Below are 14,299 nucleotides of genomic sequence, written 5' to 3' on the forward strand. Positions count from 1 at the left end.
TATGAAAGAAAATTTCCTACTGGAAAGTAAAATCTTGATTTCAATGATGGATTACATACGTTTATAAGTTTCGTTGTGCAACCTCTCTCCAGAATGGATGATTCAAAAATTAGATGTCCATGTACATGTTATGATAGAAAAAAAATTTTTCTACGAAAACGGTGAAGGAGTATCTTGTAAGAAAATGGTTTACTTGAAATTACTATGATTGGAGATTTCATTCCATTGCAAAAGCATCATCCAGTTCAATGCATGATTGCATCAATGGATTTTGATCTACCATTGAATCGACACCAACATAGGTTGCGTGATGCGTTGGGATAAACAACTGGTCACGAGTCTTATAATTTCCATATGCAACATTCCGCACAATATGTCCCGCCTGCCTATATGCCAAAACCCCTCACTAAGACTATGTTTATCAGCAACCATTCAATCCAACCTATTCACTTTTTCAATATTCAATTAGTTTCTATCTCCTCCACATCATCATCCACCTCACTAATATTCATCCAACCCAACCATATCTATTTTGATAGTTTATTAATGACCACCCAACCACACCATATATTAATTTTTATGCTTATTTTTATATTAATATTATTATTTTAAATATTTAAAAATTGCACAATAAACTTTATAAAAAAGAACAATAAATGATAAACTAAAATAATAACAAAAACATAAATTACAAAAATTGAAATACGAAATTGGAAATATGTAATTGATTCTCAAAACATATGACGAAGAAGGATTATGTGGAAAAATAATCTTATTTTTTTGTGTCCAAAAGTATAGCAATGTGAATTCGAGGAGGAAAAATTATGATTTTTAGTATAAATATTACAATTTATTATTATAATATATATAAAATATTTAAATTTTAAACAAAATATTTAATAATCAATGAGATTGTGCCAAATGGATTGATGTAACAAATTGGGTTGGAGACCTTGCGGTTGATGGTCTACCTCTTGGAGACCACGGTTAGGGAGAGAGGGCGACCGCCATTTTATTTATTTATTTATTTTTACAATTAAGGAAATGACATGGCATGGCACGGCATGGGACCAAAGGTAGTCTAACGAGTCACAATAATTGTACAATGCATTAGAGCATCAGCAATGGCAGACGTCCGCGCGGAATTCCAACGGACGTCCCGGAATTCCGTCGCGAACGTCCGCCATTAGGCCTACGCGGATACGGAATTGGGTTGAGGACGTCGCAGGTCCGCGGAATTTAGCGGAATTCTGCGCGGAATTCCGTTCTGACGTCCGCCATTGCGTGGACTGTCACGGAATTCCGCACTGACGTCCCGTATTGTGCATTAAATGTTTTTTTAATGAAGTATGTTTTTTTAAATAAAGTGGTTGCATTTTCTCCGTATTCACTTCGAAATTTTAATCTCGTAAATTGTTTACTTCCGGAAATTGTTTAATTTGTGAATTTGTGATTTTTTTTAATGTGAGAATTCTGTCGGGAATTCCGCAGGGGAAGTCCGCCACTGTGCAGTGGAAATTCCGTATGACGTGGCAGAGCAGTGGGAAGTCCTTATGATGTGGCAGAAGTTGTTTTTGGGAAGTTCGAGGAGAAGATATTTTCTAGATGGACCAATTTGTGCGGATGCCCTTAGAAGATATTTTCTAGATGGACCAATTTCTAGAATTATGGAATGAAGTCCTACTTGCGTTATTGGGCTCGGGCTCGGGCTTGGGCTTGAGCTTGGGCTTGGGCTTGGGCTTGGGCTAGCTCTACTAGATTGGAGAGAACACACACGTCAGTCACCGTGGAAATTACGGTGATTTATTTAGACTAGGAAAAAATGAGAATTTTGGTGGACCAAAATTGGCTCCGATGACTACGGCTACACTCTCTGTCTTGGGCCCCACCAGCTGGGTACAGACTCAGAGGAGAGCCCATCCACTTCCGCCGCGAGCTGCTCTGGTGGAGGCCAGAGGAGCAGCCATTGAAGAGGTAACCCTTGCCCGATTGAGAGACTCCTCCGGCGCTGCCCCCTCTAGACACCGAGCCGATGATATACAAGCTGAAGCCGCGGCAATGGCTCGCGCCGCCAACGCCTCTGTCTACAGCGCCGACCTCCTCTCCACCAAATACGGCTCGCGCCCAATCAGGGTCGCGCAGAGGGCGCTCGAGATATTCGCCAGTCTTGGTTCCTTCGCCTTCAATTTGTGGCTAGACCAGCTCCGATGCCACCTTGATCAGAACCAGAGGCAGCGAGCCGTCAATCTCAGAAACACTTTAACAAAATTGGGCCCTACATTTGTCAAAATCGGCCAAGGTCTATCCACCAGGCCTGACTTGTGCCCACCTCTTTACATCGAGGAGCTCTCTCAATTGCAGGATGCTTTGCCAACATTTCCAGATGCAGAAGCCTTTTCTTGTATTGAGAGAGAGCTTGGATGTTCGCTTGATTCCGTCTATTCATCAATTTCTGCATCCCCAATTGCTGCAGCCAGTTTGGGGCAGGTTTACAAAGCCCGGTTGAGCTACTCAAGCCAGGTTGTTGCTGTGAAGGTGCAAAGACCTGGCATTGAAGAGGCTATTGGCCTCGATTTCTACCTAATTAGAGGCCTCGGCTTCCTCATTAACAAATATGTCGATTTTGTTACGAGTGATGTTGTTGCTCTCATCGATGAATTTGCTCGGAGAGTTTATCAGGAACTTAATTATGTACAGGTTAGTGTTAGTGTTAGCAAGATCATGTTTTGATTGTTTTCCGTACAATGTTTGATTGTACTCCCTCCATCCCACTCAAGATGTCCACATTCTTGAGTGGAACAGGATTTAGGAGAAGTTGTTAGGCAGAAGTAGAGAGAAAAAGTAGTTGAATAACTTAGTGATAAGAGAGGAGAGATTTTTATTACCAAATATAGAAAATGGACATATTGAATGGGACGGAGGGGTACCAATTTTTTGAATCTTTTTTGCAGGAGGGGCAAAACGCTAGGAGATTTAAAAAATTGTATGCAGACAAAGCAGATGTCCTTGTTCCGGATATTTTCTGGGACTACACTAGTGGAAAGGTGCTGACTATGGAGTGGGTTGAGGGAGTGAAGTTAAGTGAGCATGAAGCCATCGAGAGACAAGGGCTCAAAGTTTTGGATCTAGTGAACACTGGTATACAATGCAGTCTTAGGCAGCTGCTCGAGTACGGCTACTTTCATGCAGATCCTCATCCAGGGAACCTCTTGGCAACGCCGGATGGGAAGCTTGCTTTTCTCGACTTTGGGATGATGAGTGAGACTCCTGAACAAGCAAGATCTGCCATAATTGGTCATGTTGTCCACATGGTCAATCGAGACTACGAAGCCATGGCTCGCGATTACTATGCTCTGGATTTTCTGCCTCCAGATGTAGATGTGGCTCCTATTGTGCCAGCTTTAAGGAACTTCTTTGACGATGCACTCAATTCAACTGTGAGCGAGCTCAACTTTAAAACTATTGTGGATGGCTTGGGCGCTGTTCTCTACCAATACCCGTTTAATGGTGACTATCTTTTTCCTTGATGTCATTTATACCAAATTTATCTCGAGATACTAACACATTTGTTGTCTTTGTTTCCCATAATTTGCTTCTAAGAATTAGATGATAAATATTAAATGTCATGAAGGAGGATGATACGAAAGAGAAGACATGTGAACATATGTAGGGTTATCTGATGTGGAAACCATATGCTTTATGATTCTTAGTTTCCACATGATTGTTAATGCTTAAAATCAGATAGTATGATTGATCTTTCAATTTTGAGGAGAAGAAAAAATCTCATTCTTTATCACTGAAACAAGTGCAAAAGCATCTAAGAAACTCATAGAGATGATTATGCTCTTTCACATTGTGTGTACATTGAGAGGGAATAAAACAAGAAAATTTGGCTGGATGATTAAATAGAACTAACTAGTGAATCATAACAAGGTTGAAAAAAAGTGAAGCTCGCTTAGCTCTTAGACAAAGCTAACTAGTAAATCAGAATAAGGTTGAAAAAAAAAGTGAAGTACGCTTAGATCTTAGACAAGCATAGCATTTGTTATCGGCTATTAGCTGGGTATGCCCTCCATAGCCTGACACGAGTTCCTCTCCTGGTATCTTTATCACTCTTCATTCTGTCATACATCATTATTTGATTTCTTCCTATTGCATTTGAGTCTTGTTTCTATCAATATGATTCAAATAGCTAGCTTTAAAACTAATTAAATCCCTCAAAGAAGTGTGAAGGATTGTGCTAGCATGGTAGAGAAAGGCATTGAAGCTTTGGAAGATATAGTCTGTTTCATCAATATGGATTTGCCCCTAGAATAGCTCCGAAGACCGTATAATTTTTCTGGAGTTTATCAATATGGATTGACCCCTAGAATAGCTCCGAAGCGCATCATGTGCGACTCTTTTCTTTCAAGGAGAATAGCCTGGTTTTGTTTAACACATACTTCTGACTCTCACAATAGGAGTGTCTTGGCTGGAAATATACGTTCACATGAATGCTACAGTACCAGCTCTTCCTTCTAAAGCAAAAACAAGAACAAAACATACTTTTCATTCTTACGTTAATCTTGCAGCACATGTTGCTTGGAAACACAACATTTATTCTTATGATCCACTATAATTCCAATAACATTTTGGATGTAAAATAGCATACAGTTCCCATATCCAAAAACTTCTAGCACCCATGTATTGTTAGCATGGGAGAACCATGGTGCACAAATGTCGGGGGGGGGGGGGGTCCAAGAGCTATAGCGGATTCTAGTGACTTATTCTTTCCTAAATAGTACTCCCTCCGTCCCACTGAAGATGACCCACTTTCCTTTTTAGTTTGTCCCAACCAAGATGACCCATTACTAAAAATGGAAAGACCTTTATCTTCCCTCTCTCTTACTTTATTCTTTCCACTCAACACACAAAATTAAATTGCATAAAATCCCATGCCACCCAAGGAAGGGGTCATCTTCCTTGGGAGGAAGGGAGTACTACTATATACTTAGTTCAGTATGTAGTACTGTAGTAGTAGTAGTATCACATCAGGAGTCTATCAACTTGATCATAGTATTGTTCTGGGTAGCTACTATAGTGAGGAGTTTTTATCTATCATAATATTCATGGTATCACTTCTGTCAGATAAATTTTCATAGGCTACAGTTTTTTCCACATTGTGTCTCACCGGCTTTTATTTTTTTGCAGTGCCTGCATATTATGCTTTGATTTTAAGGTCTCTCACTGTTCTAGAAGGTTTAGCGCTGTACGCTGACCCTAATTTTAAGGTGCTGGCTGCTTCATATCCATATTTTGCTAAAAGGCTTCTTACTGATCCCAATCCATATCTCAGAGATGCTCTTATTGAGCTGCTTTTCAAGGATGGGAGATTCAGGCATGTAGTATTCTAATTACTACTATCATTTTCTTATTCTTTTACATGATGAGTTATACTCCTCAGCATGTTGTTCATTTAGAAGCTGGGGTAAATTCTTTGCCACAGGTGGAATAGACTTGAAAACTTGCTTGTTCAGGGAAGAAAAGACAGAGATTTCAATGCCAAAGATGCTTTACAACCCGTCCTTAAATTACTATTGGGACCAGATGGAGAAGTACTCAGGAATTTAGTAATAAAAGAAGCAATCCAAGTAACTGAAGCTGTTACTGTGGGCTCAGTGATTGAATCATACAAATTAGTTCCTGATTTCATAAGGACTCTTATTTTTAATATCAATGGAACTACTAGTCCATTTGTAATGAGCAGTGCTGAACAGGAAAGTATGATGGAGCTTAGAGCTCAAGTATTCAGAATATGGGAACTCTTACGATCGTCAGATAACTTTGATCCTAGTATTTTACAGCCTATACTGCAGGTAAGTGGTACATCTATTTGTGTAATACATGCTTGAGTTCAAAACGCTCTGCTAAATTTATATTTTTGAGCACTGGTAATACATACAATGTTTGTTGAAATCTCCAAAAATAGGGAACTCCATCTGGCATTTATTCTGTATGTTATTTAGTAGTATTAACTTAATTTATTGTAAATGTCCATTAAGGGTTTTGATCTTCAGTTCCTTTGGGGTTTTCAGGTTCTTTTTGCCTGTCTGATTCATGTTTTAGCATGTGCGTGACTTGAGAGGATGTAGAAAAATATGTAGTCCCGTCCTTATGGTGTTCCCTTATTATAACAGACTACTATACACATTTCCATCAATTTGTGCCCCTTTTCCATACATGTCTTCTCTATAATAGAATATCCTACTTCTGGAAGGTGATCATTTGACGGACCTTTAACATGCCTATCTTTATTCTAATTGGTAACATGCTAAATGAAGTTTCTTTGGTAACTTCCTCTGAAATTTGGTTTTGGAAGAACGATGTCTGGCAAGTAAATCTTTAGATGTATTTACTCTTTCTATTTTCTTATATAATTTACTTTTGCATGCTCCACGATTCTGTTGGAGAAGTGTTAAATTTGAATGTTTGTTTCTTTCTCTAGTTCTTAAACTGTAGTTCAATAACTGAATGAAAGCGTAATATGATAATTTGGTATAACATGGTTCAGTTTGTGGTATCCTTGAGTTGCAATTCTCCGTTGGAGGATATCAGTTATTATATGGGGTCTTGTGCTACTAAAATGAAACTGCAGGAATGAACAAAGGCTAAAACCCGCATATGCAGGTGCTGCAAGAACCAGAAGCAAGGCAACTTGGTGGGCGTGTAGTTGGTGGAATTACTCAGCGTCTGGCTGCTCGCTTGCTGCAGCAAGTTCTTCGGGATCCACCAGGCGCTACTTCTACAACATTGTAACTGCTCTTTGCCTCTTTCCGTCTGTTATTTTGTAAGAGTGGTTCTTAATCTTATACACAGATTTGTCAGTGTGATCGCATCTGAAATTCATTATCTTAATTGCGAAGTGAAGAAACCTTATGGTTCTTTCTTTCTTTCTGGATGGCTCCAACCTCCCATCCACATGGATATACAATTAATCTTTGACTTCTATATAGCTGTTCTTCTGTAAACTTGAAGTGATGTGAATTTTCAGGCTCAGTAGGTTTATCTTGTATAGCTCTGTACTATGTAGTAAGATATCAATGGAGAAGAATGTAAAACGATTTTAATTACAATGTTGAAATTTATTTATTCTTTAGTAATTGTTTGTGGGGGATGTCATGGTTTATCTTGTTTCTGTTATCACCATATGTTCACTTGTAGTGTAGCTTCCTTGCTCCATTAGTTTTGATTTCTTATAGAAAGCCAGAAATTTTCACTTGAGAACTAACTGGACAACTCAACATTTTCATTAAGGCAAAAATAGTAATAATGATTTTGCTTCAAAAGTTCTATTAATATATGCATGAGATGCAACATGAAGTTGGTAACAATACTATATAGTTTCATACTGTATTGCATTTTCTTCATATTAAATTTGATGTAAGAGAAGGAATTGTGGATTCTCTCTATCACTTGACACTTCTCATGGCATCATAAATCTTGACTAGCTCCTCCTTCACCATGAAAAGAACAGATGCAGCAAATACACTTTGTACGATCTTCGTGCTCATCCCTTTGTAGAAGCTCCTCACTGCTTCATAACGTATCATTTTTATGATGGCATCAATTGTACCTGTTCCATCACAAAACATATCCAGATAAAGATCTTGTTATGTTTCAACCAGAAGCAGGCACTGCTAAAGATATTGTGGAACCTGAGTATCTTAATGAAAGATTTCCACCAATCTCCTGCTTTGCTTGAAGTCTTGACTGCATATTTACCACATTATTAGCCAGAATGAAAAACATGATACACTATTTAAACAAGAATTTTACATCATCGACTGTATCATAAAACAAAACAATAGGTTGAAGTTATTGCAAGAAATTTTATGATATTACAGAACAGTTACAGTCAACCTATATTAAGTGGTAATAGATATTTATGCACAAGAAAAACAGAGACAATTTCCAGTCCTACTGAAAATCAGGTCTCTATATTGTTGTTTGACAACACTGTTATACACATTTATTGCAAGTACATCATGTTTGTGTGTGGCATTAAAACTCATGGACTCTTTCATATTCTTCACTTCCACAACCACAAATACCATTTCAAGTATGAAGTATGAATAGATATCTTACCTTGACAACTAAAAGCGGATATGTACAAACAGTTGCCCCTAGCTTTGCGATGGCCCCCACTAAAAAGATCTGTTTAACATGAAGTAACAAACCAAACAGTTTAGCATTAAGACACACGTTAAACAGTGAATACAAATTTCCTTACCAAGTTGATGGAAAATACAAGGCATGTCAGCAGATTTACCTCCAGGGCTTTTATATTTGTTGATCCCTGTTTCTTAGCAGATCGTCTACTCCTCAGGCGTTTTAACAAACTCTCATAAATCATGAACTGAATTGATGGGTTGCAGACCTGGGGAGCCAAAATCAAACACTATTTATAGGAATTCAAGTAACATTTTCAAAAGCTGATTTCATTAGAAAATAAAAGCAGCAAAACTAACCATTATTAGTGTTGGAACAATGCCTTTCCAGAATCCAGCAACTCCTGATTCATTATAAACCTCACATGCCTACTAAAGATATTCAAATAGCTGTCCGATTAAAAGTGATATCAAACTAGTTCAAATCATAAAAACATTTTACTGTATGAGAAAATGCAAGCTATTGCAGGAGTGTTAAGTTAAGATTCATTCATACTAGAAATTACTGACTTAGAGCGTCTCAGCATATTTACACTCGAAGCATACAGTTCACATGCTTTAAAATCTAGCTAAGAGTGCATTAAAAACAATGTATACAGCACCATTCAATTGAATATATTTATTCAAATTTTGAGCATGAAAAAAAGGTTTCCATTTTCGAGCCTAAATTTAGATATTAAAAGGACAGAATGATACAAAAGCGAGTACGCAGTAAATGAAGATGAGGAAAGAAGATTAAGGCAAGTGGTATTCACCGCTTGAATTGTTCCATAAGGGCGAGGCTTTATTGAATCAAGTTGAGCCAATTGCATGGTCAAAGAAGATTGTGATAGAGCATTTTGTGATGCTTCCTTCAACAGAGCTTCCTTTTTGGCCTCCACAATTTTCCTTTCTGCTTGAGTGTAGGTCTGGAAATGAAAAATAACTTGAGCCAACAAACATATATCCTCCGAAAGTGTTTATGGCGTGGTCATGGCAGCAAATACATAAGCTCTTATAGGCATAAACTCAGCAAAGAAAGCAGAAAAGTGAAGTTTTTGTGCTGAGCATAAAAGGGAAGGGGGGGTACCTGCATACGAGTTACAAGAACCCATATAGGGTTGGTGAAGAGTACGTTGAGAGAGCTGCAAGAGTGAAGAGTTATAAACACACACAAAGTGAGGAAGAGAAGAAACATAGGTGGTGTTCGGTTTCCTAGATAAAATAATACCAAGATACAATATAAGATTGAGTTGTGAGATTATTTTAGTCATAGGGGGTTAGCTATGACTAATTATCCATGATTATCTATCTTGGATTGAATTGTGGGATTGAATCTCATGAACCAAATACACTACATATTTAATCCGGGATACAATCTTGCAAACTGAACATTCCCATAGTATACTAATAATCCTAGCCTACCCAGCAAGTGCAGCCACAAGAAGCCAAGAGAGCATTCCTGGAGTGCCATCTCCTCGGCCTTTTGTTTTATTTGCAAGGGCAAGGGCGACAGCCTTGTTTTTGAAAGCCTGGTAGAAAGAGTAATAGATTCCCTGGAAACTTCAAGTAGGGACAAGGAATTAGCAAGCCAACAAGATGTAATAGCAATTCAATTGACACCTCACTCACCTGAGAAGCTGCAGTGCCGAGCAGAGATGGTTTGAGGCCACTGTAGAGCCCTCCGATGCCTTCACTTCTAATGAGGTGAAAAATCTGAATGAGAGCAGGTGATGATGCACTTGGAGGAATCGACTCTTTAGCAATCCTCTCTGTCTGCTGACGTGTATTCACCTGTGTATTCTCAACTACTCAGCACTCAGCTTGCTTCTTGTTAAACCACAGAGACGGAGAGAGAGAAACACAAGCTTACCGTCTGCAGAGGGTAAGTAATGATCTGGGCAACAATCCCTCCTCCAGCTCCGGCAATCCCATTCACTATGGCGTTCGACATTCTAATGATTGACTCAATCTCTAAGACTTGATTTTTACTCCACTCAATCTCCAAGACTAGCGCATTTTCGGTTTCTTTTTCATTTATAGCCACCAACGCCTACAAACAAAAAATCAAATGAAAAGACACACATGCCCACGCGGGTTTCAAATATTTACTCAATTCGACTTGGGAGTGCAAAGAGGCGAGACGGAGGTGATGGAGAAATACGTTGTGGGCTCGGTGCCGACTGTGATGTACATACCTGAATACATCTCCCCAGCTGAAGAGGACCTTCTCCTCATAAATGTATGTCTACTACTCCACTTCACTAACCCTGAAACTTTGCTTATTATACTGAATTCGTTTGCAGATTGACCAAGCCCCGCTTTCCAAATGGAAGATTTTGAAGAATCGGAGACTCCAAAATTGGGGTGCCTACACATACCTAATTTATACTCTACTTGTCTTATTTATCTCATACGGATTCGGATATTCTAATTTCAGGAGGAGTTGTCCACGAAAAGGGCCTTCTTGCCCAACAATGTAAGTCTAGTTTCTTCCCTCACTAGCTCTCATTTTCTATTACTCTTTGCTTCTCATATACATTCAATCAGAAATGACAGTGATCATCCACTGCTCTTGTGTTGTGAATGGACATTGGATAGACTGATATTTTGTTCCAGATTTATGGAGGAATTAAGAGGAGTACTGACTTATATGTGAAGTTTGGGTACAGCAACAGAAATTGAATGCACAACTTCTTTGTGTTTTGCAGTGCCATCTTGGCTTAAAGCTGTTACAAATAGAATATACGAGGAATCAAAGTTGTTTCCCTCAGCAATCAACCATGTCCTTATCAATGAATATTTGCCTGACCAAGGAATTATGGTGAGTGTATTATATATTTACTTCCATATCATTCTTTATGTGGTTTTGCTAATCCTGTCATATGGAAAGTAGCATTAACTGCCAAGAAGTTGTATGGTCTTTCCTAGATTGCACCCTTTTACGATTTCTTTCTTATTAACAGCCACATCAAGATGGACCTGCATATATGCCTGTGGTGGCAATCCTGTCACTTGGGTCTCCTGTTGTTATGGACTTTATTCCGCATCCTAATTTAGAAAGCACTGACCAAACATCAGAAAACGATACTCAAGACATCTTACATCATGAACCTTCACCTACAGAGGCCAAAATAACCAGCAAATACCTTCCTTTTTCTGTGGTACTAATGCCTCGTAGCTTGCTGATATTTAAAGATATGGCGTACTCAGGTTGCTATTTATTTTTCGTCCGTTTGTTATGGCTGTATGCTATCCCTTTTTGTTTAAACATATGGAATAAATCTTATGTTTTCTTCCAGGTTATTTGCATGGCATAAAAGATTCGGAAGATCACTGCTATGATAAGGCAAGATGAGACAAACAAACGTTTTGTGAGGAAATATCGAGACATGCATTTGGTTTGTTTAGAGAATATTTATAGTTCTCCTTTTGGTGCAGGCTGTAAACGCTACCAATGGTTCGAGTCATGACGCTGGAACACTGACAGGCTTGAAAAATGGTGGAGAAGGTGGAGGTGACAAGGTGATTCACCGGACTACTAGAAGAATTTCTCTTACGTGTCGGCTAGTGACAAAAGTTCACAAACATCTAATAAAGATTTAGAACGATGAGTAGATGAACTTTATAAGGCCTTTTCTTTGCAGCAAGATTAAGAGATCTCTCATTCCTTGACCATAACATAGTACTGTGATATGCTTTATACCAGAATAAGTTTCTCAAGTAGTAAGTGCAAGTATGAATTACAATGTGAAACTTATGTGTGACAAACATCATTACCTTATTCCCTGTTTGGCATATGCAAGCATTTTTGTTTATATATGTGAGGGAATGCTGAGCATGTGCATGTTAATTAATAGTACATGAGAAAGTAATAATAAGATATGGCAATATAATGGTTAAATGTGTGTATTCATTCTGAGAATGAAAAGGGATATACATATATATGCATATATATGTGCATCTTCTTTCTTCTTCTTCTTCTTTAAGTGTATAGAGCGAGCCTTGGCAGATCCTTGACAATGCCGCAGAGTTCCTGTTTGGCAGGGAGGTTGTACTCATCCCTCAAGGAGAGTGCCGGCGAGACAACGCTAAAGTAGAACTGTTGTCCCAAATATGCCCTCTCCTTCATATCAGACCTCAGGTTCCACATACCAGCATTGTCAAGAGTGGTCATGATTGCAGCCCATGAGTTAGGGTACACCTGAATCGTATGCCTGCTCACTGCATCCAACAGATTGTAGTTCTGCCTCTTCTTGGGGGTCCACGTCCCAGGTTCAATTGCAACCGCAAAGAAGGAGTATCCATCCAAGTGCCATGTTTGGATAGTCTTCTCATGGTTCTCGAAGATGATCTCCACGAAGTTCCTGAAGGTTGCATTCTTCACGCTGGGTGCCACCACAACTTTCTCCCCTTTTTCTGCCTCATCCTTCACAAGATCGTATTTGAACACTTGGTTAGCCTTCCCGTAGTACTCCGCCAGTTTTAATGGGGTTTCACCATCCACATGCGAGACACCATTGACAGCGAAACGGAGCTTGCCATCCACCACTTGCCGAGAGTTTGATAGCTTGATGGTGCGGGTGATGTTGATCTTCCCGTAGTGATAGGAGCCTTGTGGGTTGGGGCGGGCAGCACTGGCGGTCAAGTTCCACCTGAAGGAGCGGAATTGGTTGATGGACCATGCAATGCCGACGGAATTCTCAGGAGGGGGTAGTGGAATTTGGGGGGATGCGGGTCCGTTGCCATTGGCGTAGCGGATAGTGGCCACAGATGTGAGGACTTGCTTGAAGAAGCGGCTGGAAGCAACAAAGTAGTAGTCCTTAGGGGTTTGATCTGCGGTGACCAAGAGAGACATGCATTGGCCGACGTGGATATCCATGGAGTCGTACTCATTCTGCACGGTGTGGGATCCCTCCATCTCCACCAATTTCATGGCATGACCCTGGATTCTGAAGTTGACACTCAGCCTCATTCCCACGTTGCACACCCTCAACCTGTAAGTCTTTCCGGCCTCTATGGTGATGAGTGGCTCAGCAGCAGCATCGCCAACCTTGTTAGACTTTCCATTGATCTGAATGCCATCGGGTTTGCCAATAGATCGGCCGGAATCAAGAATGCTCTTGAGGGTCTTGTGGCCCTTGTTGTACCAATCTCCGAGGAGGATACCATGATCTTCAGCGGGATTATCAAAGGGGACAGGGATGAGAGGACGGCTGTGGACTTTAAGCATGCCGATACCCCCAGAGGCACGGTGGAGGGCGGTAGTGGGGAAGTAAATATAACTGCCTATCTGGTCCTTGACTTGGAACTGATAGGTGTAGTTGTGGCCAGGGAGAATGGGGCACATGGTGGCGGGAGTACCGTCCTGCCATGAGTTCTTCCTGAGCTGGATGCCGGCCCAAGTGAGGAGGAGAGGCTCATCGATTTCGTTGAAGACATTGACAACGATGTTGTTGTTGGAGGTGCAGTTGATCTCAGGGCCGGGGAATTGGCCGTTGATGAGAATGCCCTGCTGAGGGACCCCCAACGGAGAGATGGTGCCGTAGGTGACATGCCACTCGAAGAAGAGATATGGATCCTCTGCATTGACAATTGACAAGAGGCATAGGAGAGGCACACCCAAAACAAGGGGTAGGACTGTCCTCCTAAAGGAAACCATTTTTTATTATTATTATTTTATTTTATTTTATTTAAAGAAGAAGAAGAAAGAAGAAAGAAGAAGGCTAGCTAGTGCCTTCTTCTGGCAAGAGAAGAATGGTGTTATGGGAATCAAAGTGAGATTGAATATATAGGGAGGTTTGTTATCTAAATGAATGGTAGCTCTTCCTTCATCCCTTCATTTTCCTTCTCTTCCGCTCCTTTCTGTTTCTCTTAACTAAGCCAAATGTGTCTTTTTTATTTTCATATGATCTCATACCCTAATAAAAATTTAAATCGTGCAACTCTACTTTTTTGTAAAGAATTATGATTCGACTAATGTAGAGTAAATACTAGGCGGCACTACTATTATTGCCCTTACACTAACCATCCAAAGTTTGATTGTTTTGTACAAAACCCATTGATTTAATTCGTACACAAAAGAAATATAGTCAATCTTAGTTGAACAAAGA

The 14,299-nt window shown here is 39.8% G+C and overlaps 4 protein-coding genes across 5 annotated transcripts; 2 read left to right on the forward strand and 2 right to left on the reverse strand.

Annotated features, from left to right (window-relative positions):
* The first annotated feature begins 1,816 nt into the window (after positions 1-1,816).
* Positions 1,817-7,139, forward strand: LOC121762998 (protein ACTIVITY OF BC1 COMPLEX KINASE 3, chloroplastic-like). Its single transcript, XM_042159038.1, has 5 exons — positions 1,817-2,697; positions 2,952-3,507; positions 5,191-5,377; positions 5,486-5,855; positions 6,667-7,139. Exons 1-5 carry the CDS (start codon positions 1,855-1,857, stop codon positions 6,793-6,795), a joined length of 2,085 nt encoding a protein of 694 aa, XP_042014972.1. The 5' UTR covers positions 1,817-1,854; the 3' UTR covers positions 6,796-7,139.
* Positions 7,140-7,264: 125 nt separating this feature from the next.
* LOC121763015 (peroxisomal nicotinamide adenine dinucleotide carrier-like) lies at positions 7,265-10,642 on the reverse strand. Of its 2 annotated transcripts, none has more exons than XM_042159059.1 (11): positions 10,385-10,642; positions 10,060-10,239; positions 9,819-9,980; positions 9,612-9,742; positions 9,277-9,331; positions 8,963-9,115; positions 8,508-8,576; positions 8,270-8,416; positions 8,125-8,193; positions 7,695-7,749; positions 7,265-7,612 (listed from the first exon to the last, which is right to left on the reverse strand). In XM_042159059.1, exons 2-11 carry the CDS (start codon positions 10,138-10,140, stop codon positions 7,449-7,451), a joined length of 1,086 nt encoding a protein of 361 aa, XP_042014993.1. In that variant the 5' UTR covers positions 10,141-10,239; positions 10,385-10,642; the 3' UTR covers positions 7,265-7,448. The 2 variants fall into 2 exon arrangements, with proteins under 2 accessions (XP_042014993.1, XP_042014994.1); XM_042159060.1 differs by having other exon boundaries at positions 8,309-8,416; positions 10,385-10,636.
* Positions 10,257-12,008, forward strand: LOC121763029 (alpha-ketoglutarate-dependent dioxygenase alkB homolog 6-like). The gene is made up of 7 exons (XM_042159081.1): positions 10,257-10,428; positions 10,493-10,553; positions 10,627-10,665; positions 10,898-11,010; positions 11,153-11,399; positions 11,489-11,535; positions 11,628-12,008. The coding sequence occupies exons 1-7, from the start codon at positions 10,258-10,260 to the stop codon at positions 11,790-11,792; spliced, it is 843 nt and encodes a 280-aa protein (XP_042015015.1). The 5' UTR covers position 10,257; the 3' UTR covers positions 11,793-12,008.
* LOC121763006 (L-ascorbate oxidase homolog) lies at positions 11,890-14,092 on the reverse strand. Its single transcript, XM_042159049.1, has one exon. The coding sequence runs from the start codon at positions 13,846-13,848 to the stop codon at positions 12,172-12,174; it is 1,677 nt and encodes a 558-aa protein (XP_042014983.1). The 5' UTR covers positions 13,849-14,092; the 3' UTR covers positions 11,890-12,171.
* Between the last annotated feature and the right edge of the window lie 207 nt (positions 14,093-14,299).

The sequence above is a fragment of the Salvia splendens genome, chromosome 13 (genome assembly GCF_004379255.2).
Source record: "Salvia splendens isolate huo1 chromosome 13, SspV2, whole genome shotgun sequence".
NCBI classification, from domain to species: Eukaryota; Viridiplantae; Streptophyta; class Magnoliopsida; order Lamiales; family Lamiaceae; genus Salvia; species Salvia splendens.